Source organism: Rhamphochromis sp. 'chilingali' (assembly GCF_963969265.1).
Source record: "Rhamphochromis sp. 'chilingali' genome assembly, chromosome: 7".
Classification (NCBI taxonomy): domain Eukaryota; kingdom Metazoa; phylum Chordata; class Actinopteri; order Cichliformes; family Cichlidae; genus Rhamphochromis; species Rhamphochromis sp. 'chilingali'.
Genome location: NC_137934.1, coordinates 14775688 through 14795174, shown reverse-complemented (window position 1 = coordinate 14795174; position 19487 = coordinate 14775688). Strand labels below are relative to the sequence as shown.

Sequence of the window (19487 nt, the reverse complement as noted above, 5' to 3'; positions counted from 1 at the left end):
AGAAGCGCATGTCTGTGTATACTTAAAAGCTCTTATGGTTATTTTCACTTTGTAGACAAATTAAAGCACAGAAAAGAAAAACACGATACATTAGAGCATGACATAATTTGACCTGAGGTGGCGCTGCACCGTGAGAGAGCCTGAACGTCAACCGGAAGAAGACGAGAATAAACTCCGTATAAACAACATGGCGTCTCCCTGTGAGGTTTTTTGTTTTGTTTTGTTTTTTAAATGAACTTTATTTAGAACAATAACAATGACAATCTCAAAGAGACAAGCGACATATTAAATCAATCAGAACAGAATCACATCTCCTGTACACCACAATGAAATCGACAATAACTGAAAGTAAACATACATACATACACACACACACACACACACACACACACACTCATATACACATACACATACATATAAATACATATATATACATATATATGCATATACACATGCATACCTACACATCCATATTCACACATCTACATAATAATAATATAAAAAGATGAATAACCAATACAAAAATAAATAACAATAAAAAAAAAAGAATGAAAAACAAGGAACAGAAATAAAGAAGACAAGGGGGATCATAAAATCTCTAAAAGTGAGGTTCCATAAACAAGACACATAACTTAAATAAGGGGCTAAGAAAAATCAAACTCTTCTAAAAATCTATGCAATTTGATTGCTTGGGGCTTATTTATTAGCTTAAGAGATTTATGGAACAGGGAGAATTTTGTCCTACCTGGATATAAGGTGTTAACCAAATACCTCCTCAAAAATGGATTATTGCATTTTCCATTAACCAAGTCAAGACCATCTAGTTTAACTTTATGTAAATTTGTAGTCTGTATATTTGAAAAATTGTTCTTTATTGTATTTACAAGGACTGTTGGGATATTCTGTGAAACCTTTTTATAGAGCTCGAACGAGCAACTCATGTCATATTTCTCATTAAGCCTGTTTAATTCAAGTATATCTCCATTTTCATCCATTATATGTGTCACAGACCAAATTTGTTTTGTCATCCATTCGTCCACAAACATAGATTTCCCCCGATTCAATATCACCCTATTATTCCACAATGGAACATTGTGGGGACTAAAGTTATGTTTAAACATTAATTTACAATTTAACAAAACTTGTTGATGAAATTTGGAAAGTTTTATGGGTAGTTTAGAAATGTCAAAATCACATACTAAAAGGATCCCCCCAACTTTGTTGAAAATAAGAGATGGCATCAAGAACCACATCTCATTATCATTTTTCAAGAAAGATCGTAGCCAATTAATCTTTAAAATGCCATTCATTATTTCAAAATCGATTGCTTTTAAACCCCCCTCTTCATAATCTTTTATCAAGTCCCTGTTACTAATATAATGATGTTTATTTTTCCATATGAAATTAAAATTCGCCTTATTTATGTCTTTTATAATTCTTGGTGGGATGGCTAGGGAATAAGCTGGATAGATTAAACTGGACAAAGATTCAACCTTGGTCAACATTATCCTGCCGAACAACGTTAAATCTCTCTGTAGTCAATGGTTTAGAGGGTTTTTTTGCATTTGTCAATTGTATTCTGAATATTCTTTTCGTCTCCCTGTGAGGTGTCATGCCGAGCAGATGTCAGAGTTGAGTTCAAGCAAAGTTGACTCTTTCGGTGATTACAGTTTGTCCGGGCGGGCTGTGCGTCTTATTTCATCCGCAGACACGTCGTTGGATGAGGAACAGCTCATGTTGGCATCAGTGGCAGTCAGGATGGCAGCATCTTCCAGAGGGAAGGTCAGGTCGCTGGTCTCTCTGAGCAGGACGCTGTCCACCAACAAGCCCGGTTCCACGGCTGGAGATTACCCTTCTCCGGCTGAAGTTCCCGCTTCTCCCCCGAACAGCGAGCCAGCCACGGCGCCTCAGCGGAGACCCAAAAAAGACCCCAGCGGCTGCTCCGTGCTCCTCTTCCCCGGTCAGGGCAGCCAGTTTGTGGGCATGGGCAGAGGACTTTTAAAATACCCCAACGTTAAAGAAATGTTCACCGTAGCCCAGAAGATCCTGGGTTACGACCTGCTGTCTCTGTGTCTGGAGGGCCCCGAGGACGAGCTGCAGAAAACGGTTCACTGTCAGCCGGCGGTGTTTGTCACCTCCCTGGCTGCTGTGGAGAGACTCAACCAAGAAAACCCCAAAGTAAGTGCCAGATAAATGTCTGGAAAAAGGACAATAACTGCAGGTCCTGCCTTCTTAAATGTGGCCATTTTATCTTTTTTTTTTTTTTTTTAAATACTGCTACAGTAATATTAATTTATATTTAAAATGTGCGCACATTATGTATGAAGGTGTGGATGAATGATGCTTGTTGTAAGAAAGCATTTTGAGTGCCCAGTAGAAGAGCATCTTTCAAATGCAAAGTTTCTCATTTCAACTTTAATTACTGCACCTGATTAAGGCGGTAGAGTAAATAAGGCTTCCAACAGTGGTTATTTCTTATTATCACATCTTGTTTTTATTGTTTTTATCAGTAGATTGTTGTTTCACTCCCACCAAAAACATCACCGTAAATAATCTTCTGATTCTGAATGACCATTTAAAAAAATAAACAAATTGTTCTGAGTTAATTTCAGTTACGGATGTATCAGTGACATAAATGATATATCGGTCATAATCGGGAGGCTGTTACATTTTTATTTTTTTTTTACTTGTTTCCTGCTGTACACAGGCCATTGAGATGTGTGTCGCTGCTGCAGGTTTCAGTGTCGGAGAATTTGCTGCTCTTGTCTTTTCTGGGGCGATGAACTTTGCAGAAGGTAGAAAGATTTCTTTTTTGGGTTTTTTTGTGCACTTGTAAAAGGTGTTTTAATCACAACTTTGGTTAATATTCTGTATTTACTCCTTATGCATCTTCTAGCTTTGTATGCAGTGAAGGTGCGAGCGGAGACTATGCAGAAGGCCTCAGAACTGGTTCCCAGTGGGATGCTGTCAGTCACTGGTAGACCTCAGGCTCAGTATAATTATGCCTGTCTGCAGTAGGGCTGCCACGATTAGTCGACTAGTCACGATTACGTCGACTATCAAAATCGTCGACGACTGATTTAATAGTCGAGGCGGCGTTTGAAGCTTTGTAAGATCACAAAAGACGCAGGAATAAGTAGTAGGATTTAAGAGTGTAATAACGGACTGAAACAGAAGATGGCAGCACTGCATATACAAGGATGCCAGCCGTTAAACCCCGAAGAAGAAGAAGAAGAAGAAGAAGAAGCGGTGTCCCAGAATTCATAGCGCGGCCTAGCTCAGTTTCCAACAATGGCGGCAGCTAGTTAGTTTTAATATTACTCTTATTATTCTTTCTGGGTCACAAAATAAACGTTTAACATATTTTCAGGCGAGAATGTAGCTGTGTAAACCTCAAATATCTGCTCAGTTTATCAAGACACCACATATTTTCAAAAGCGCTCCGATGTTTTCGGAGACGTCTGTTACCCACTAGCTCGATAGCTAGCCGGGGCAAGGCTCACTAGAGCCGTGAGAACACCGGACTCCCGGCAGATCGTTTTCAAACACACCGCTGTCTTTCGCTGCTCAGGTTAAACATGATATATAAGTCACTTAGATAACTTAAAAATGTTATTGTTTGGCTTATTTTAGTATTTTATTTGTTCCTGAGTAAATCTGTTTTGCTGAGATTAAAGTTATAGTTTTTACACAGCTGAATAAACGTCAAGCAGACAGCTGATTATCAGAAGTGTGAGATGCTCGAGAATATTCTCCGGTGTCCTGTTATATTTTAGATAGCAAGGAGTTTATTAAACTTCACCGAAACAATCTGCAAATTTCATTAAAATTTAATAAACTATCATCTTGTCTTTATTTTTAGTTAGCACATACCTTAAACACTTAAAGCTGTAAGCTAATGATAGTTATATAAGAGCAGATGCTGCTGGTGCAATAAGCTGAACGTTTTACATCCAATGGATGATGAATCAGAATCAGAATCAGAATACTTTATTGATCCCTGGGGGAAATTATTTTTTGTTACAGTGCTCCATTTTAAACCAACATTAAGACAAGACAGACAATACGCTAACTAAGAATAGTACAATATATACATATATATACATACATACATACATAAGTCACTTATAAATAAATAGTTGGAAAAGAAACATGTGTAGTTGTAGCAGCAAACAGTGTGTTAAGTGGATGCGTTGTACAGGGAGATGGCCACAGGTAGGAATGATTTCCTGTGTCGTTCAGTGGTGCTTTTCGGTAATCTCAGTCTCTCACTGAACGAGCTCCTGTGACTGACCAACATGTCATGGAGTGGGGGGTGGGAGGTGTTATCCAACATTGTCTTTATCTTGGACAGCATCCGCCTCTCCGACACCACCTTGAGGGAGTCCAGCTCCATCCCCACAACACTGCTGGCCTTACGGATCAGTTTATTAAGTCTGTTGGCATCTGCGACCCTCAGCCTGCTCCCCCAGCATGCAACAGCATAGAGGATCGCACTGGCCACAACAGACTCATAGAAAATCCTCAGCATTTTCTGGCAGATGTTGAAGGACCTCAGTCGCCTCAAAAAATAGAGACGACTCTGGCCCTTCCTGTAAAGTGCTGTGGTGTTTTTAGCCCAGTCCAGTTTATTGTCAATGTGTACTCCAAGGTATTTATAGTCCTCCACAATGTCAACACTGACCCCCTGGATTGAAACAGGGGTCAAGTGTTTCCTGGTCTTCCTGAAGTCCACGATCAGTTCCTTGGTCTTTGCCACGTTGAGCTGCAGATGATTCTGCTCACACCACGTGACAAAGGAGTCGACCACAGCCCGGTACTCTGTCTCATCATCCCTGCTGATGCATCCAACCACCGCAGAGTCATCAGAAAACTTCTGAAGATGGCAGGTCTCTGTGCAGTGGCTGAAGTCTGTGGTGTAGAGGGTGAAGAGGAAGGGGGAGAGGACAGTCCCCTGTGGTGCCCCTGTGTTGCTAATCACCTTGTCAGACACACACTGTGGGAGACGTACATATTGTGGTCTTCCTGTCAGGTAATCAACAATCCAGGACACCAGAGAAGCATCCACCTGCATCGCTGCTAACTTATCACCCAGGAGGGTCGGCCTGATGGTGTTGAAAGCACTGGAAAAGTCAAAAAACATGACCCTCACAGTGCTCGCCGGCTGGTCCAGATGGGTGTAGACACGATTGAGCAGGTAGATGATGGCGTCCTCTGTTCCGAGACGAGGCTGATAAGCGAACTGAAGGGGATCCAGATGTGGTCTTACTATGGGTCGCAGCTGGTCCAGGATGAGCCTTTCCAGGGTCTTCATGATGTGGGAGGTCAGTGCCACGGGCCTGTAATCCTGGGGGCCACTGGGACGAGGCGTCTTTGGTACAGGGACGAGGCATGATGTCTTCCACATCACCGGGACCCTCTGCAGACTCAGACTCAGCATAAACAGTTTATGAAAGACTCCACACAGCTGGGGGGCACAGGTCTTGAGGACAAGGGGACTCACTCCGTCTGGTCCAGCAGACTTGCCTGAGTGAAGTCTCCTCATTTGCATCTCAACCTGGTATTGAGTGAAGGTGATGGGTGGGGGAGGGGTGTCAGGAATCTCACAGGAGGCAACATGTGAAGAGAGAGGCTGGCACAGTGGTGTGGTTCTGGATTCCAGGCTGACTGCAGGTGAGGTTGTGGGGGTAGGAGCAGACACTGTGGTGTCGAATCTATTGAAAAACAGATTCAACTCGTCGGCTCTATTCTCACCTCCCTCAGCTCCCCTGCTGTTGGTTGGCCTGAATCCAGTGATGGTCTTCATGCCCCTCCACACCTCTCTCATGCTGTTCTGCTGGAGTTTCCACTCCAGCTTCCTCCTGTAATTGTCCTTAGCCTCTCTGATCTTGTCCTTTAGTAACACCTGGATCTTCCTCACCTCCTCTTTGTTGCCCCCTCTGAAAGCCCTCTTCTTGTTGTTGAGGAGGGCTTTGATGTCCTTAGTCACCCACGGCTTGTTATTTGGGTAACAATGAACAGTCTGAGCTGGAACAATGGAGTCGGTGCAGAAAGTTATGTAGCCTGTGATACACTCAGTAAGCCCATTGATGTCCTCGGCGTGAGGCTCACAGAGTGTTTCCCAGTCGGTCACCTCGAAACAGCCCTGTAGTTCCGCTATTGCCTCCTCTGACCACCTCCTAACAGTCCTGGTGGTCACAGGTTCCCTCCTCACAATTGGCACATAGCGGGGGGTGAGGTGAATCAGGTTATGATCTGACCTACCAAGTGGGGGGAGGGAGGAGGAGCTGTATGCATCCTTGACGTTAGCATACAGTAAGTCTAAAGTTTTCTCTCCCCTGGTGGGACAGTCCACATATTGTTTGAATGTTGGTAGTGTATTGTCCAGTGATACATGGTTGAAGTCACCCGAGATCACAATAAAGGCACTCGGGTGCTGAGTCTGTAGCCGAGCTATGGCAGAGTGGATAGTCTGATTAGTCGACTAATCGCAAAAATAATCGGTGACTAGTCGACTATCAAAATAATCGTTTGTGGCAGCCCTAGTCTGCAGGCAAAAGAGCACTGCAAGAGTCTGGGGATGGAGAATCCTGTGTGCTCTGTGGCCAACTAGCTTTTTCCAGATGGCAGGGTTATTGCAGGGCACCAGCAGGTAATGCATTCATATATTCTTGCTGCTTTAATATACCGTGAATCTATTGTGTTCTCTTTTCTGTCTTCTCTCAACCATCAAAAAAGTTGTTAGAGCTGCTCTTGTCATTTCTGCTGTCTTCTTTGACTTCTCAGGCTCTGGATTTCCTCCAGGAAAACTCTCGGCGCCTAAAGTTCATGCGGACCAAAACTCTCCCAGTCAGTGGTGCGTTCCATACTGAGCTGATGGCATCGGCTACTGAACCTCTCAGAGAGGTGCTCCGGCAGGTGGAGGTCAGTCAGCCACTTTATCCAAAAGGGATTAACATATTTTCCGAAACATGTATTCAATTACTCTGTAAAGCTACACCAGTCCTCATTTTTAAAAGATAACCCATCCTATTCAGTCTGACTCGGAAAGTTAAATGGAAAGTATACCCAAGATTTTACATCTGGTATTCAGCCATTCAAACTGCCCTCCGTCTTCAGAGTGAGGGAAAGTCTTCCCTTCACCATGAACTCAAACTGAAGAGACGGATCCAGCGGGAAAACAGTCAGCGGGAACGCAGCCGGAGCGCCCGCAGCAGCTGCAGCAGCAGGGGCAGCCAATCTGATGACTCGACTATCCATGAGACAGAGAAGACAGAAAAAGAGAAAGACAAACAGGACTTAGAGATTGAAAACATTATCAAGGTAAGTGAGGGCTATAAGAATCTTTTTTTGTAATATTTATTTAATTACATCATGCACCAAACTATCCATGGTAGTGATTATTTAACTAAGTCATAGTGGCACTGGGCAGCTGCCAGTGCAGTTCATTTTGTCCATTTAAAAAGTACCATGTACACTCACTGGCCACATTTTTGTTAGATACACCTGTTGAGCTGCTCATTAGGTCAAATACCTAATCAGCCTATCACATGGCAGCAGCTCAGTGCATTTAGGCATGTATACATTAATAAGATGACCTGCTGAAGGTCAAATGGGATTTAAATGACTTTGAACATGCATTGTTGTTTGTGTCGGACAGGCTTGTCTGAGTATTTCAGAAACTGTACAACCATCTAACCGGTTTATAGAAAATGGTCTGAAATAGAGGAAATCTCCTGTGAGCAGCACTTCTCTGGGAAAAAAATCACTTGTTGGTGCCAAAGATCAAAAGCGGAATGAGCAGATTACTTACAGCTGTAAGGAAAGCAACATGAACTCAAATACCCACTTACTTCAACCAAGTTATCAAGAAGAGCACCGCTGAAAGCACAATACGTTGAACCTCGAAGCTGATGGCCTAGTGTCACCTGCTGGATAGAGGTGAAAACACAAACCAAACAATGGCTCTTTCATCTGTTTCACAGCATGCTCGGGAACTGGAAACTCGCCGAAGGGAGGCAGAGGAGAGAGAGCGGAGGAAGCAGAGGGAGGTGCAGATGGAACTGGAAAGACAGCTGAAAGAGGCTGAGATGGTAAAAAAAAAAAGTTTTCCACTTGACACCAATTATGTACAGAGTCTTTTCTCCTTGACTTTGATCTTTGAGAACTGCAGCAAAATGTTGACTGTCATTATAAAATTCACACCTATAATGATTTGGAAAAATGGTTATGACAGTCCAGGAAAAGGTGATTCAGGAATAGGTCAGTTTATACCGCTCTGTTGGTGCATCTGTTTATGTAGCTGTGTGTGTGTGCATAGATAAAAGACAGCATGCAGGCTGAGATGCAGGTGAAGGAAAAGGAGGCTGAACAACAGAAGAAGAGGATCAGGGAGCTGGAGCTGACACAGCAGCAGCTGGAAGTTGCCCTTAATATGGAGATCCAGGCTCGGCTAGAGGAGGAGAGGGCCAGACTGGAGCTTGAGCGGTAACAATGGATTTCTAACTCTTATTATGGCCCTTTATTATTTTATTTGTGATGGAGATCTGAGATATCCATGAGAAGTATTAACTGTCATGCGGCGGCTGTGTGAAGGCAAGAGAGGACCCAATTGCACGGCTCTAGACACACGGGAATGAACTCAAAGGCAGGTCTTTATTAACAGGAACATAAGAAGTCATACAAAACTATACTGGGAGAAACTAAAGCTGAGGCGCTGGGAAGACACGGGAAATGCACACAACCTAGAAGGATGACGCAACACAGAACAAAGGGACACTCTGACATAAATACACAGAAGGTAATGAGGGAAGTGGGAACACACGGGGAACACAGCTGAAGACAATTACTCATGACCGAGCAGGGAGGACACGAAACTGAAAATACTGACACCAAGATGTGGACCTTAAACACAACACAGTACACAGAGATGAGCACAGAGAGAGAGGCAGAGAACAAGGATGAATACGAGGGGATGAGGAGAACACAGAACACAACGGACGGGAACACGGTACCAGAACAAACACCACAATAAAAGCATGGACACAGGGGGAATCCAACTACCAAACCAAACAATCCAATGGACATAAGGAACAAAATACAAAACCACAGGAAAACTGAGAACACTGGGTCAAAATGACCCAGGACCATGACAATACCCCCCCTCAAGGGCTGACTCCAGACAGCCCTTGCGGACGGCAACGGCGGCAGAACAGATCCGGAGGCCGGCCGTGTGGAAGGCGGCGGCTACAGAGCGGGACCGGAGGCCGGGCCCCTCGAACCCTCCAGCGGAGACGAGGAAGGGCTGGCTGGGCTCTCCAGAACCCCCAGCGGACAAGGCAGGTGGCAGCGTGGAAGCCGCGGAGTGCTGGATGGGCTCATCCGAGCTTCCAGCCGGAGCTGATGTAGCGCCAGAGGGTATCGGGACCCCTGGCTGAATGTTAAGCTGACCAGAAGACCAAACTGCTACAGGGGACCAAACTGATGGCTGTAGTAATGGTTGTGGTGACAGTGGAGTGGGCGGTGGAGTGGATGACTGAGTTAACGGTGACTGTGCTAATGGTTCAGCTAAGGAGTGCATTAATGACAGGACTACAGGTTGAATGACTGACTGAGCAGCAGCCTGAATGGCTGAGTGTCGTGATGGTTGTGGTGGAAGAGAAGCGGGTGATGGTGTGGATGATGGAGCTACGGGCGACTGAGTGGCAGACTGAACTGATGACTGAAGTGATGGTAGAGGTGAAAATTGAGCTTGTGGTGGGGTAGCTGACTGAGGTGCGGGGGACACAGGAGACAGAGCCAGCGGGGACACAGGAGGCAGAGCTACAGATTGAACTGAGGGAGACTGGGTAGCAAACTGAACTAGTGGTAGTAATGGCGGTTGGGGAGAAGGCTGGACTGTACACTGAGGAGAAGGCTGACTGACTGACTGAGGAGCATCCTGTGCAGCTGAGTGTAATGATGGTTGTGGGAGCGAATGTTGGACAGGTGGTGGTGTCGGGTCCCCTGAGCCTACAATGCGGATGAAAGGTGCAGGCACCTGCTGGACACCAGTCGCTCCCACCTGAGGAGCAGGTACAGGTGCAGAGATCGGCTGGGTCCTGGCGGGCCTCACCTCAGTGGTTGGCACAGATTTCGGCAGGGACTGGGCGGCTGCTGTCCCCACCCGAGGAGCTGATACGGGTGCAGGGACCAGCAGAGCCTCAGTCGACCCGGAAACCGGAACAGGGACCAGCTGGGCGCCAGCCCCCCTCACCTGGGGAACTGAGATAGGTGCAGGGGAGTGCTGGGCCGCAGCTATCCCTAGAACGCAAGGGGCCTGGGAGGCGGGCCTAGAAAGAACAGTCTGCAAGAGATCAATTCCCTGCCCTGAGTGAGCGGATGAGGAACAGCGCTCTGACTTCATAGCGTTAAGTGTGCTAAAGCTGTAGCTTACAGGCACTAATGCACCACCTTCAGTGTTTACAGACTCTAGAGAAATGTGATCAGCTGATGCACCAACAGTCTTAGAGCTTCTTTCTTCGGAGCTAACCATGCTTATACTGACAGAGGAGGGGTTAATAGCCGATGTAAACATAGGTCTGTGCACCGGAGAGGCAGATGAAACAAAGTCTTTTACCTCCGGATCGCTGGAAGCAGTAAACCTAGGGAAAACAGTGGTGGGTGTAGAGCCCCCTGACTCAAGAACATTCGAATCAGTAAATACGTCAGAATGGACTTTCCCCTGGGGTGATGGCTCAGAAGTAACGAGCTGGGGTCGAGCTATCACAGGAACATTTACAGTCTTGGATTTTACTGCTTTAACATCTAAGGAGGCAGGTTTTAAAGCCCCAGTGGTGAGCTTAACTGCAAAACAATCATTCTCAGCAGACACACAGGTAAAGGGCACAGAAGCAGGTGTCTCTAACTCAGGAAATGCTGACTTCAAGTTTTCAGACCTAGGAAACACTAGCGAAGGATAATCTTTCTCAAATATGAGTCCAAACGTAGGAGAAACGGTCTCTGAGTTGACCCTCCGGGCAGTACAACGGTTCATAAGAAGTTCGGGTTCGGATTCAACATTTACAGATCGTGAGCCTTTAGAGCCTACGGCAAGAGTCACAGAGTTTGCATTCCTGCATTCAGAGTAGTGAGAACTAGCCTCAGAGTGAACAGAAAGAGTGTCTTTGTCACTCACCCCAGCCGGCTGCTCAGTAGTCCCGGAATCCGGCTGAGGAGAGGACCGGCGACGGCGTCTCCTCCTTGATGAGGGAACGGAGGTGACGGGGGAAACCGGTGATGATGCGGGGGTGACGGTCTCCTCTTCATCATCCGACCTCATCGCTGCTAGGAAAGCAGCGGGAGAGCGACGGTCAGAGCTGAGAGGGGATGGAGAAGGGCTCCGCGGCAGCAGCGCCAAAAAACCCTCTCGTTTTAGCAGCCGCTGTTGCGATACCGAGAGCCCCGTCTGCTGCTGCGATGCCGTCGCGGCGAGCTTAGTTCGCTGCTGCTGCGGCGGCTGACTGGCGGAGATCTCCGTCTGCAGTCGCTGTGGTGTGGAATCCCGGGAACAGACACTGTCTGCCAGCTCACGAGCTTGTAATGCCTCCTTGGCTCGGCTCAGTTCGTCAATAAAGCCCTCATAGCAGGTGAGCTGGTGAAGGAAAGGGTTTCCCTCGATTATTGCCTTTATGGCGTTAAGTCCGACGGAAATTGTCCGTGAGTCCGAGGCGCGGGTTATTCGTTGCACCAGACTCTGTACACGGAGAATATCTCCCTCACGGGCGGAGCCTGCTGGGTCCATTTCGTGGTTGCGTCGTTCTGTCGTGCGGCGGCTGTGTGAAGGCAAGAGAGGACCCAAATGCACGGCTCTAGACACACGGGAATGAACTCAAAGGCAGGTCTTTATTAACAGGAACATAAGAAGTCATACAAAACTATAAATACACAGAAGGTAATGAGGGAAGTGGGAGTTGTTACAGGATGCAAACATATTTTATACTGCTTTGAAGTCTGGGACAGCATCATAAGAGGCATAACTGATCTCACCGTAGTCCCATGAAGACTCAAGATGAGTGTTTTCACGACTGCCATCTTGGTGTTTTGAAATCAGGCATGATGAATGAAGGGAAGAACTGTCTGTTAAGGTTCTCAGTCGTTCAGGTCATCGTAGTCTAAGGAGCTTGGAAAGAAAAGCATCTGGACTTCTTTAAGCTTCTTGAAGAGCGTTTCACCTCTCATTCAAGAAGCTTCTTCAGTTCTCTGAAGAAATTCTGAACTGAAGAAGCTTCTCAGATGAGAGGTGAAACATCTTCAAGAAACTTAAAGAAGTCCAGATGCTTTTCTTTCCACGCTCCTTAGACTGTAGTTAAACTTCACACACTGGACTTGTCAGTCACACATCCTTCGCCAGTAGGCATTCCCAGAATGATCTTTCCCCTTCTGACGCTTAGAATGACCAAATATGTGCAAAATGGACAATTCAACATGCCACCATGTCAGTCTTTTATTAAATATGACATGAAACAAATGACTGAGCCATTAAATTTGTCACAAAGGTGTTCACCTAATTCCAGGCAAATGGAATAGACTTCTATGGGACCATAAGTCTTTTTGCACTTTGACATTTGTTTTACTTTTCAGATCTGTAACCTATAACTTTTATACTGTATGTGTTTTGATCATAGGAGTCTACAGGGACTTACTTACTTTTAGCACGTTTAGCAGTTGATGTTGGCTTCTTTTTTCAGTACTGGAGCTTCCTGCTCATTGAAGACTTTTCTAAAAGGAAATGCTTAATCCAAAATGGCGTTCTAAGGGCTTGGATTAATGTCAATTTCAGCAAATATTCTTTCTTATGTTAAAAGAACATGGATCTCTGTCAGTGATAACTTCTGACTTTATAACTCAAATTTTAAGAGAGAGCTTCACTGCTAAGCTCTCATCTGTGTGGGTGTCACGGTTCGCTTGAGGACTCACATGCAGGACTCAGAGGCACAGTCAGTATTTATTACAGTTCCACCAGGTGTATATACAAACAGTGCAGGGGATAGTGCTATATACAAAGCGGTGACAGGGAAAAGGCTCCGGGGAAATCCAGGTAGGGAAAAGACACTTGCTCCTCTTCTGACTCTCTCTCCAAACACTCACACAAAAAGGGAATCCGCTCGGGGAATGCAGAGTCGGGTCCAGGGGATCTATGTACAGAAGGAAACACACATTAGAGGTTTTGCACAGGGAAGCAAATGAGAACTTGCTCAGAGCCGGGCTGCACTGACGCGAGTCACACACAACGATCCAGCGATGAGTAGAAGCCACTCCCTGGCTTAAATGCTGGCTGCACTGATGAGGCCCAGGTGTTTCCTCCTCAGAGGGGCGTGGGCCGAGGGCGTGAACCCACCATGAGTATATCTGTATCTATATAGATATATATGTGTATTCGTAACCTTTTTTCATCATCTAGTTTCCTGTGCCAGATCTTCTACTGATCCACTGAGGCAGACATGTAAAAAAACATGAACTAAAGCATATTTCTGTATATAAACAGGACCTTAAATCTTTATCAACAGCTACTTTAGAGGAAATTCTTCAATAAACTGCAACCAAAGGCTCAACTCAGAGGACAAAACCCAACCTGTTATAAATAGTGTGACAGCAAACTTTCTCTTGTGTAAAGTTACAAATAGGAGTAATTATCCACAGGAGCTTTTATACATAATGAAGTTATAATTCGTCCTGTAGAAATTGTACATTTAAGCTATATAGTTCCCTCTGTGATAACTCTGCTATGAATGCCTCTTATTAACTTTTATGCTTTTACAACCCACTATGAGCAAACACTCAGCAACAGTGGGAAGGAAAAACTCCCTTCTTGAAGGAAAAAACCTCTGGTAGAACCAGGAAATCTGTCTAAACTAGTTGGGGGTTAGAGCAACAGATGCAAGTCTTCAGATCATTTGCAGTGTGACTGTCTTTGTGCACACTTTAACCTGATTCAGTTTTCTTATTTGTCAAAATGCACCATGGGTAAAAAAAAACAAAACAAAATAGTAATGAAGGAGAATCTTCAGCAAAGATGAATTAAACAAGTTTTATTTTGATCAAATTTTACTTTAAGTAAAACACATCTTTATTTGATGACTTTAATGTCATCAAATAAAGACAGTTTTGATGGAGCTCCTGACCCAGCCCAAGCTCTCTATGAAGACGAGGAAAAACTCCCCAGGGGGCCAGATCGATGGGAAGAAACCTCGGGAAAGCCCATTCAAAGAGAGATCCCCTTTCCTGGGATGGCTGGGGGGGTTACAGGAACTCCGAAAAAGCTAAATTTTTATTTATTTATTTTTTAAGATTGACCCACTCTATCTATTCCTGTCCAACAGAAAAAAGAAAGGAAGTTACTACAATGTATCACACTTACATGATAAGGTGTGAATTGTGTGTTTGTGTGTGTTATCTTAGCCAGGGGTGAAGCTGGAGCTCCTCCAGTGTTGGGCGCTTCTCCGGGACTATAGCTAAACATGCGTCCAAGAAATTCCGGCATTCTTGAAAGAAAGAAAAGATCAAAAAGATGAAGATGATAGTTCTAGTGATCCAAGGCATCAGTGAATGTGGAAGTGTGAAGTTTTCTTACCTGTGGACAGACGCTTTTTGATGCTCAGTTGCTTTGTGAGGAACCTCGCGGTACTAAAGTATCGTGCATGAAGCGCTTCATACAACACCACTCCCATTTGCCACACCGTGGTGGGTCCACACCTGTAGCAGCTCCTAATGTACCACTCGGGAGGGATGTGAAGAGGAGTGCCTAACAAACAGACACAATTGCAATTTCTTCTAAAACAAAAGACACAAATTGTTACATCTGTGAAAAGCAGGAGCAGAATATGTTACCATAGAAGATGCGATACAGAGATCGCTGTTTAACAAAGCAGCTCAGTCCAAAGTCAATGATGCGAACTCGAGGCACATCTGAGCCGGTCTCAATCAGAATGTTTTGTCCCTTGATGTCCCGATGAAAGATGTGTTTCTCCTCAAGTTCCTTTACAGCATCAACTAGTTGCTTCAGAATGACCTGGAAAAGATGAAAAACACAATAATGAGTTAATGCTTTTCTGCCTTGATTGAATGCTGTACAGTCTAAGGCTCTCCCAGTCAACCTACCTTGGCCTTGTCCTCTGGTAAAGCTCTTCCATTTTCTGCTTTGTATTTTTGCAGGTCCACAGCAGGGACAGGTCTCTCCAGCACCAGGATCAGCTCTTTGCCAAAGTCGAACCACTCCAGCAAGGACACAGGTGCTGATATTCCCACTGACCCTTCTGCTTCACCTGCAAGTTTAAGCATAATGGCCACTTCCACCGAGAGCATCTTCCCATTTTCATCCTGAAATATTACAACAAAGTGGATGATGAGGAACGCCGCATTCAATCCAGTAATGTAAAACTAATTCAAGTGTTGGACGCTTACCGCCACTTTGCAGTAGACTTTATTTTTGGGAATGTGTTTGATGGCAACCTAGAAGACACAGAGCATTGGTGAGCATTTCCTCAGTATGACATAATGAAAGGTGGAAACACAGCAGACGTCTCAGTTTACGATATTATCCATTATCTGCGTTACTGCCTGTCTTACTACCATCATCTGAACACTTACTGGAAAACGATCTTCTATCCGGTAGCCAGAAAACACTGCTCCGCAGCCTCCTTCTCCGAGCTGGTGCTCCTCCACATATCTGGCTTGGAATTCACCTGAACAGACAAAACAGCAAATCTTGTTTTATTACAGCTGTGACACAAATTACTCTCCTCTGTAGCCTAAATGTTCCTTCTGCCCTTCCCCTGAATATAAAACCCAAGCTGCTTGCTACTTACGTTTTTGGTCTGCCACTGATTTTTTGCCCTGGTCCACATTCCTTTTTTTTTTCTTGGGTGACTCTCTGTTGTCTCCCGTGGCCTTTCTTTTGCCATTTTTTGTGCACTCCTGTTTGTTGTTCAAGTCTGGAGATGTGGAAAACACCAAAAGCACATCAGCTCACTGGATGATAGACACAAACACTAAACACCAATATCTTAAACCTAGCAACCACACTTAATCTACCCCCTTATTCAACTAATTAGCCTACCTTTACCAGAGTCCAACGAGGAGGATGCTTGCTCCTTGTCACCGCTCGTATGGTCGAGAAGTTTAGCCTTCTTTGCTTTCTTTGTTGTGCCCTCTTCATCTTGCACAACCTTGCGCTTCACTCCTTTGACCACATCTGAGCTGGTGGAAGGACCAGCCTGCTCAGCGACCCTCCTCCTTTTTATTGGGGTCTTCTTTTCAGGACTGGCCTTTCTTTTAGCAGTCCTGCTCTTACAATCTATAAACGACGACAACAACACAGTGGTGAAAAAGAGTCCCCGACATCAGGACTGGAAGCAGTTTGATGGCAAAGAATTTGAAATTGCTTTTGCTTAAATGATCACAAGTTTATTCTTGGGATTAAAAAAACTGACCAGTGCGAATTGATACTAGGTTTACTAAGTCTTAGATCTTGATGACACTTGTTGGTCTGTTTTTACTGTTGAGTCCAAGAATAAACTTATTACATTATTTTACCAAAAGACCGGTAACCTTCCTTTGATTAGACATCTTGTATTAAAGCTATTTTCAATCAAACATATGATTCAATTGCTTCAAAAATGATTCACACAGTGTCAACATTTCTAGGATTTGGATTTTACCAGGTTCTTATTTTATTATTTTACTTACCTTGATCTCCTGAATCTTTCTTATCGGCCGGAGTGGTAATTTTTCTTGTTTCCTTTTTCATTGTAATTTCGGAGACCCTTTAAAATCGAAAATGTAAACCGTAATGAGTTAATATTGAGTTAATACTTCTTCAAATGTGCACCTTTCAAATGCTTGACTTTTCTAACTGAATTCTGTAAGTGAGCTTTATAAGTAAACTCTGGAAACTACGGCAACACAACATAGAATCTTGCCTTTCAGTGACTTCACTGACTGCCAGTAGTTCAAAGTAGTTTACAGAAAAACACTCTGGCAGACAAAGCCATAATATTTCATATAATTCAATCATTTCATATCAATTAAACAGTTTCTTTCATTATCTTTCATCATTTGTATAAAGACCTCATCTATGGATGACAGTATGAAGATTTGTGGTTGACCACACACTAATAAACACAGTGTCAGCTACATTGTCATCTGATTTAAAGTATTTATTATGTACATTTAACTGTCATGGTACTGAGTCTGTGACCCAGTGTTTTGTGTTTGTTCATTTATATTCATTGATTATTCTTATGTATGTTTTTGGTTCTCTTTATTGTTTTCTTCTTGTGTTATATTCTTAGGCTTTAGGTTTCTGTTACTTTGCCTTGCCCCTGTGTCCCACGTGGCCCATTGTTTTCCTCTGTTTGCTGTTGGGTTGTCTGTGTATCATCCATGACAATTAAATTAAATAGCAAATGCAACTACAATTTCAATGAGATTCATTCCTGGCATTCTACTGCGGTGGCTGAAAGTAGACACCAAGCATTATCACTGTAACTGATGTAAATATTGGACTTGGAGGGGATTCATCTGATAGACTGATGCAAACATTACTGTAGCGACTTCCACAGTCGCTAGAGGCCAGGGATGGAGCCTGCCTATTTGCCTGACACGCTGTCAACTTTACGCAATAATGCAAGAGGTGGAATTGTTTGCTTGTTTATTAAAGTGCTTTGAGAGTTTACAGAGTAATGTCATCAGCTCCTGATTCAGACTCTTAAAACATCACAGGCTCTAATGTAACAAAGCGAAACATGTTGTGCAGCGCAGCGGTCAACAAAAACTACGGCTACCCAGCCCTCCTCTCTGTCAAAAATACGGAGTGGAAACTACAGATATTTGTTTAAAAATGTAGGGAGTAAAAATTAAGTACAGCAAGGAAGTTTTTTTTTACTTTTTTACTTCCTACCTGTGGAGCCAATTAAGCTAAATTTAAGAAGCGCATGTCTGTGTATACTTAAAAGCTCTTATGGTTATTTTCACTTTGTAGACAAATTAAAGCACAGAAAAGAAAAACACGATACATTAGAGCATGACATAATTTGACCTGAGGTGGCGCTGCACCGTGAGAGAGCCTGAACGTCAACCGGAAGAAGACGAGAATAAACTCCGTATAAACAACATGGCGTCTCCCTGTGAGGTTTTTTGTTTTGTTTTGTTTTTTAAATGAACTTTATTTAGAACAATAACAATGACAATCTCAAAGAGACAAGCGACATATTAAATCAATCAGAACAGAATCACATCTCCTGTACACCACAATGAAATCGACAATAACTGAAAGTAAACATACATACACACACACACACACACACACACACACACACATATACACATACACATACATATATATACATACACATACATATATATGCATATACACATGCATACATACACATCCATATTCACACAGCTACATAATAATAATATAAAAAGATGAATAACCAATACAAAAATAAATAACAATAAAAAAAAGAATGAAAAACAAGGAACAGAAATAAAGAAGACAGGGGGGATCATAAAATCTCTAAAAGTGAGGTTCCATAAACAAGACACATAACTTAAATAAGGGGCTAAGAAAAATCAAACTCTTCTAAAAATCTATGCAATTTGATTGCTTGGGGCTTATTTATTAGCTTAAGAGATTTATGGAACAGGGAGAATTTTGTCCTACCTGGATATAAGGTGTTAACCAAATACCTCCTCAAAAATGGATTATTGCATTTTCCATTTACCAAGTCAAGACCATCTAGTTTAACTTTATGTAAATTTGTAGTCTGTATATTTGAAAAATTGTTCTTTATTGTATTTACAAGGACTGTTGGGATATTCTGTGAAACCTTTTTATAGAGCTCGAACGAGCAACTCATGTCATATTTCTCATTAAGCCTGTTTAATTCAAGTATATCTCCATTTTCATCCATTATATGTGTCACAGACCAAATTTGTTTTGTCATCCATTCGTCCACAAACATAGATTTCCCCCGATTCAATATCACCCTATTATTCCACAATGGAACATTGTGGGGACTAAAGTTATGTTTAAACATTAATTTACAATTTAACAAAACTTGTTGATGAAATTTGGAAAGTTTTATGGGTAGTTTAGAAATGTCAAAATCACATACTAAAAGGATCCCCCCAACTTTGTTGAAAATAAGAGATGGCATCAAGAACCACATCTCATTATCATTTTTCAAGAAAGATCGTAGCCAATTAATCTTTAAAATGCCATTCATTATTTCAAAATCGATTGCTTTTAAACCCCCCTCTTCATAATCTTTTATCAAGTCCCTGTTACTAATATAATGATGTTTATTTTTCCATATGAAATTAAAATTCGCCTTATTTATGTCTTTTATAATTCTTGGTGGGATGGCTAGGGAATAAGCTGGATAGATTAAACTGGACAAAGATTCAACCTTGGTCAACATTATCCTGCCGAACAACGTTAAATC

General features: G+C 43.3%; 1 protein-coding gene and 1 pseudogene across 2 annotated transcripts; one reads left to right on the top strand and one right to left on the bottom strand.

Annotated features, from left to right (window-relative positions):
* Positions 1–1599: 1599 nt before the first annotated feature.
* LOC308399839 lies at positions 1600–9437 on the top strand (annotated as a pseudogene). The gene is made up of 9 exons: positions 1600–2178; positions 2708–2795; positions 2897–3014; positions 6547–6652; positions 6787–6924; positions 7120–7323; positions 7986–8093; positions 8321–8487; positions 9170–9437. The product of its transcript is annotated as an uncharacterized misc_RNA (transcript).
* Positions 9438–14430: 4993 nt separating this feature from the next.
* On the bottom strand, positions 14431–16786 carry LOC308399838 (serine/threonine-protein kinase pim-2-like; the record flags this gene model as incomplete). The annotated part of the gene is made up of 8 exons (XM_080887254.1): positions 14431–14522; positions 14612–14782; positions 14869–15049; positions 15139–15357; positions 15442–15489; positions 15628–15722; positions 16097–16333; positions 16726–16786. 8 exons carry the CDS (start codon positions 16784–16786, stop codon positions 14431–14433), a joined length of 1104 nt encoding a protein of 367 aa, XP_080743380.1.
* Between the last annotated feature and the right edge of the window lie 2701 nt (positions 16787–19487).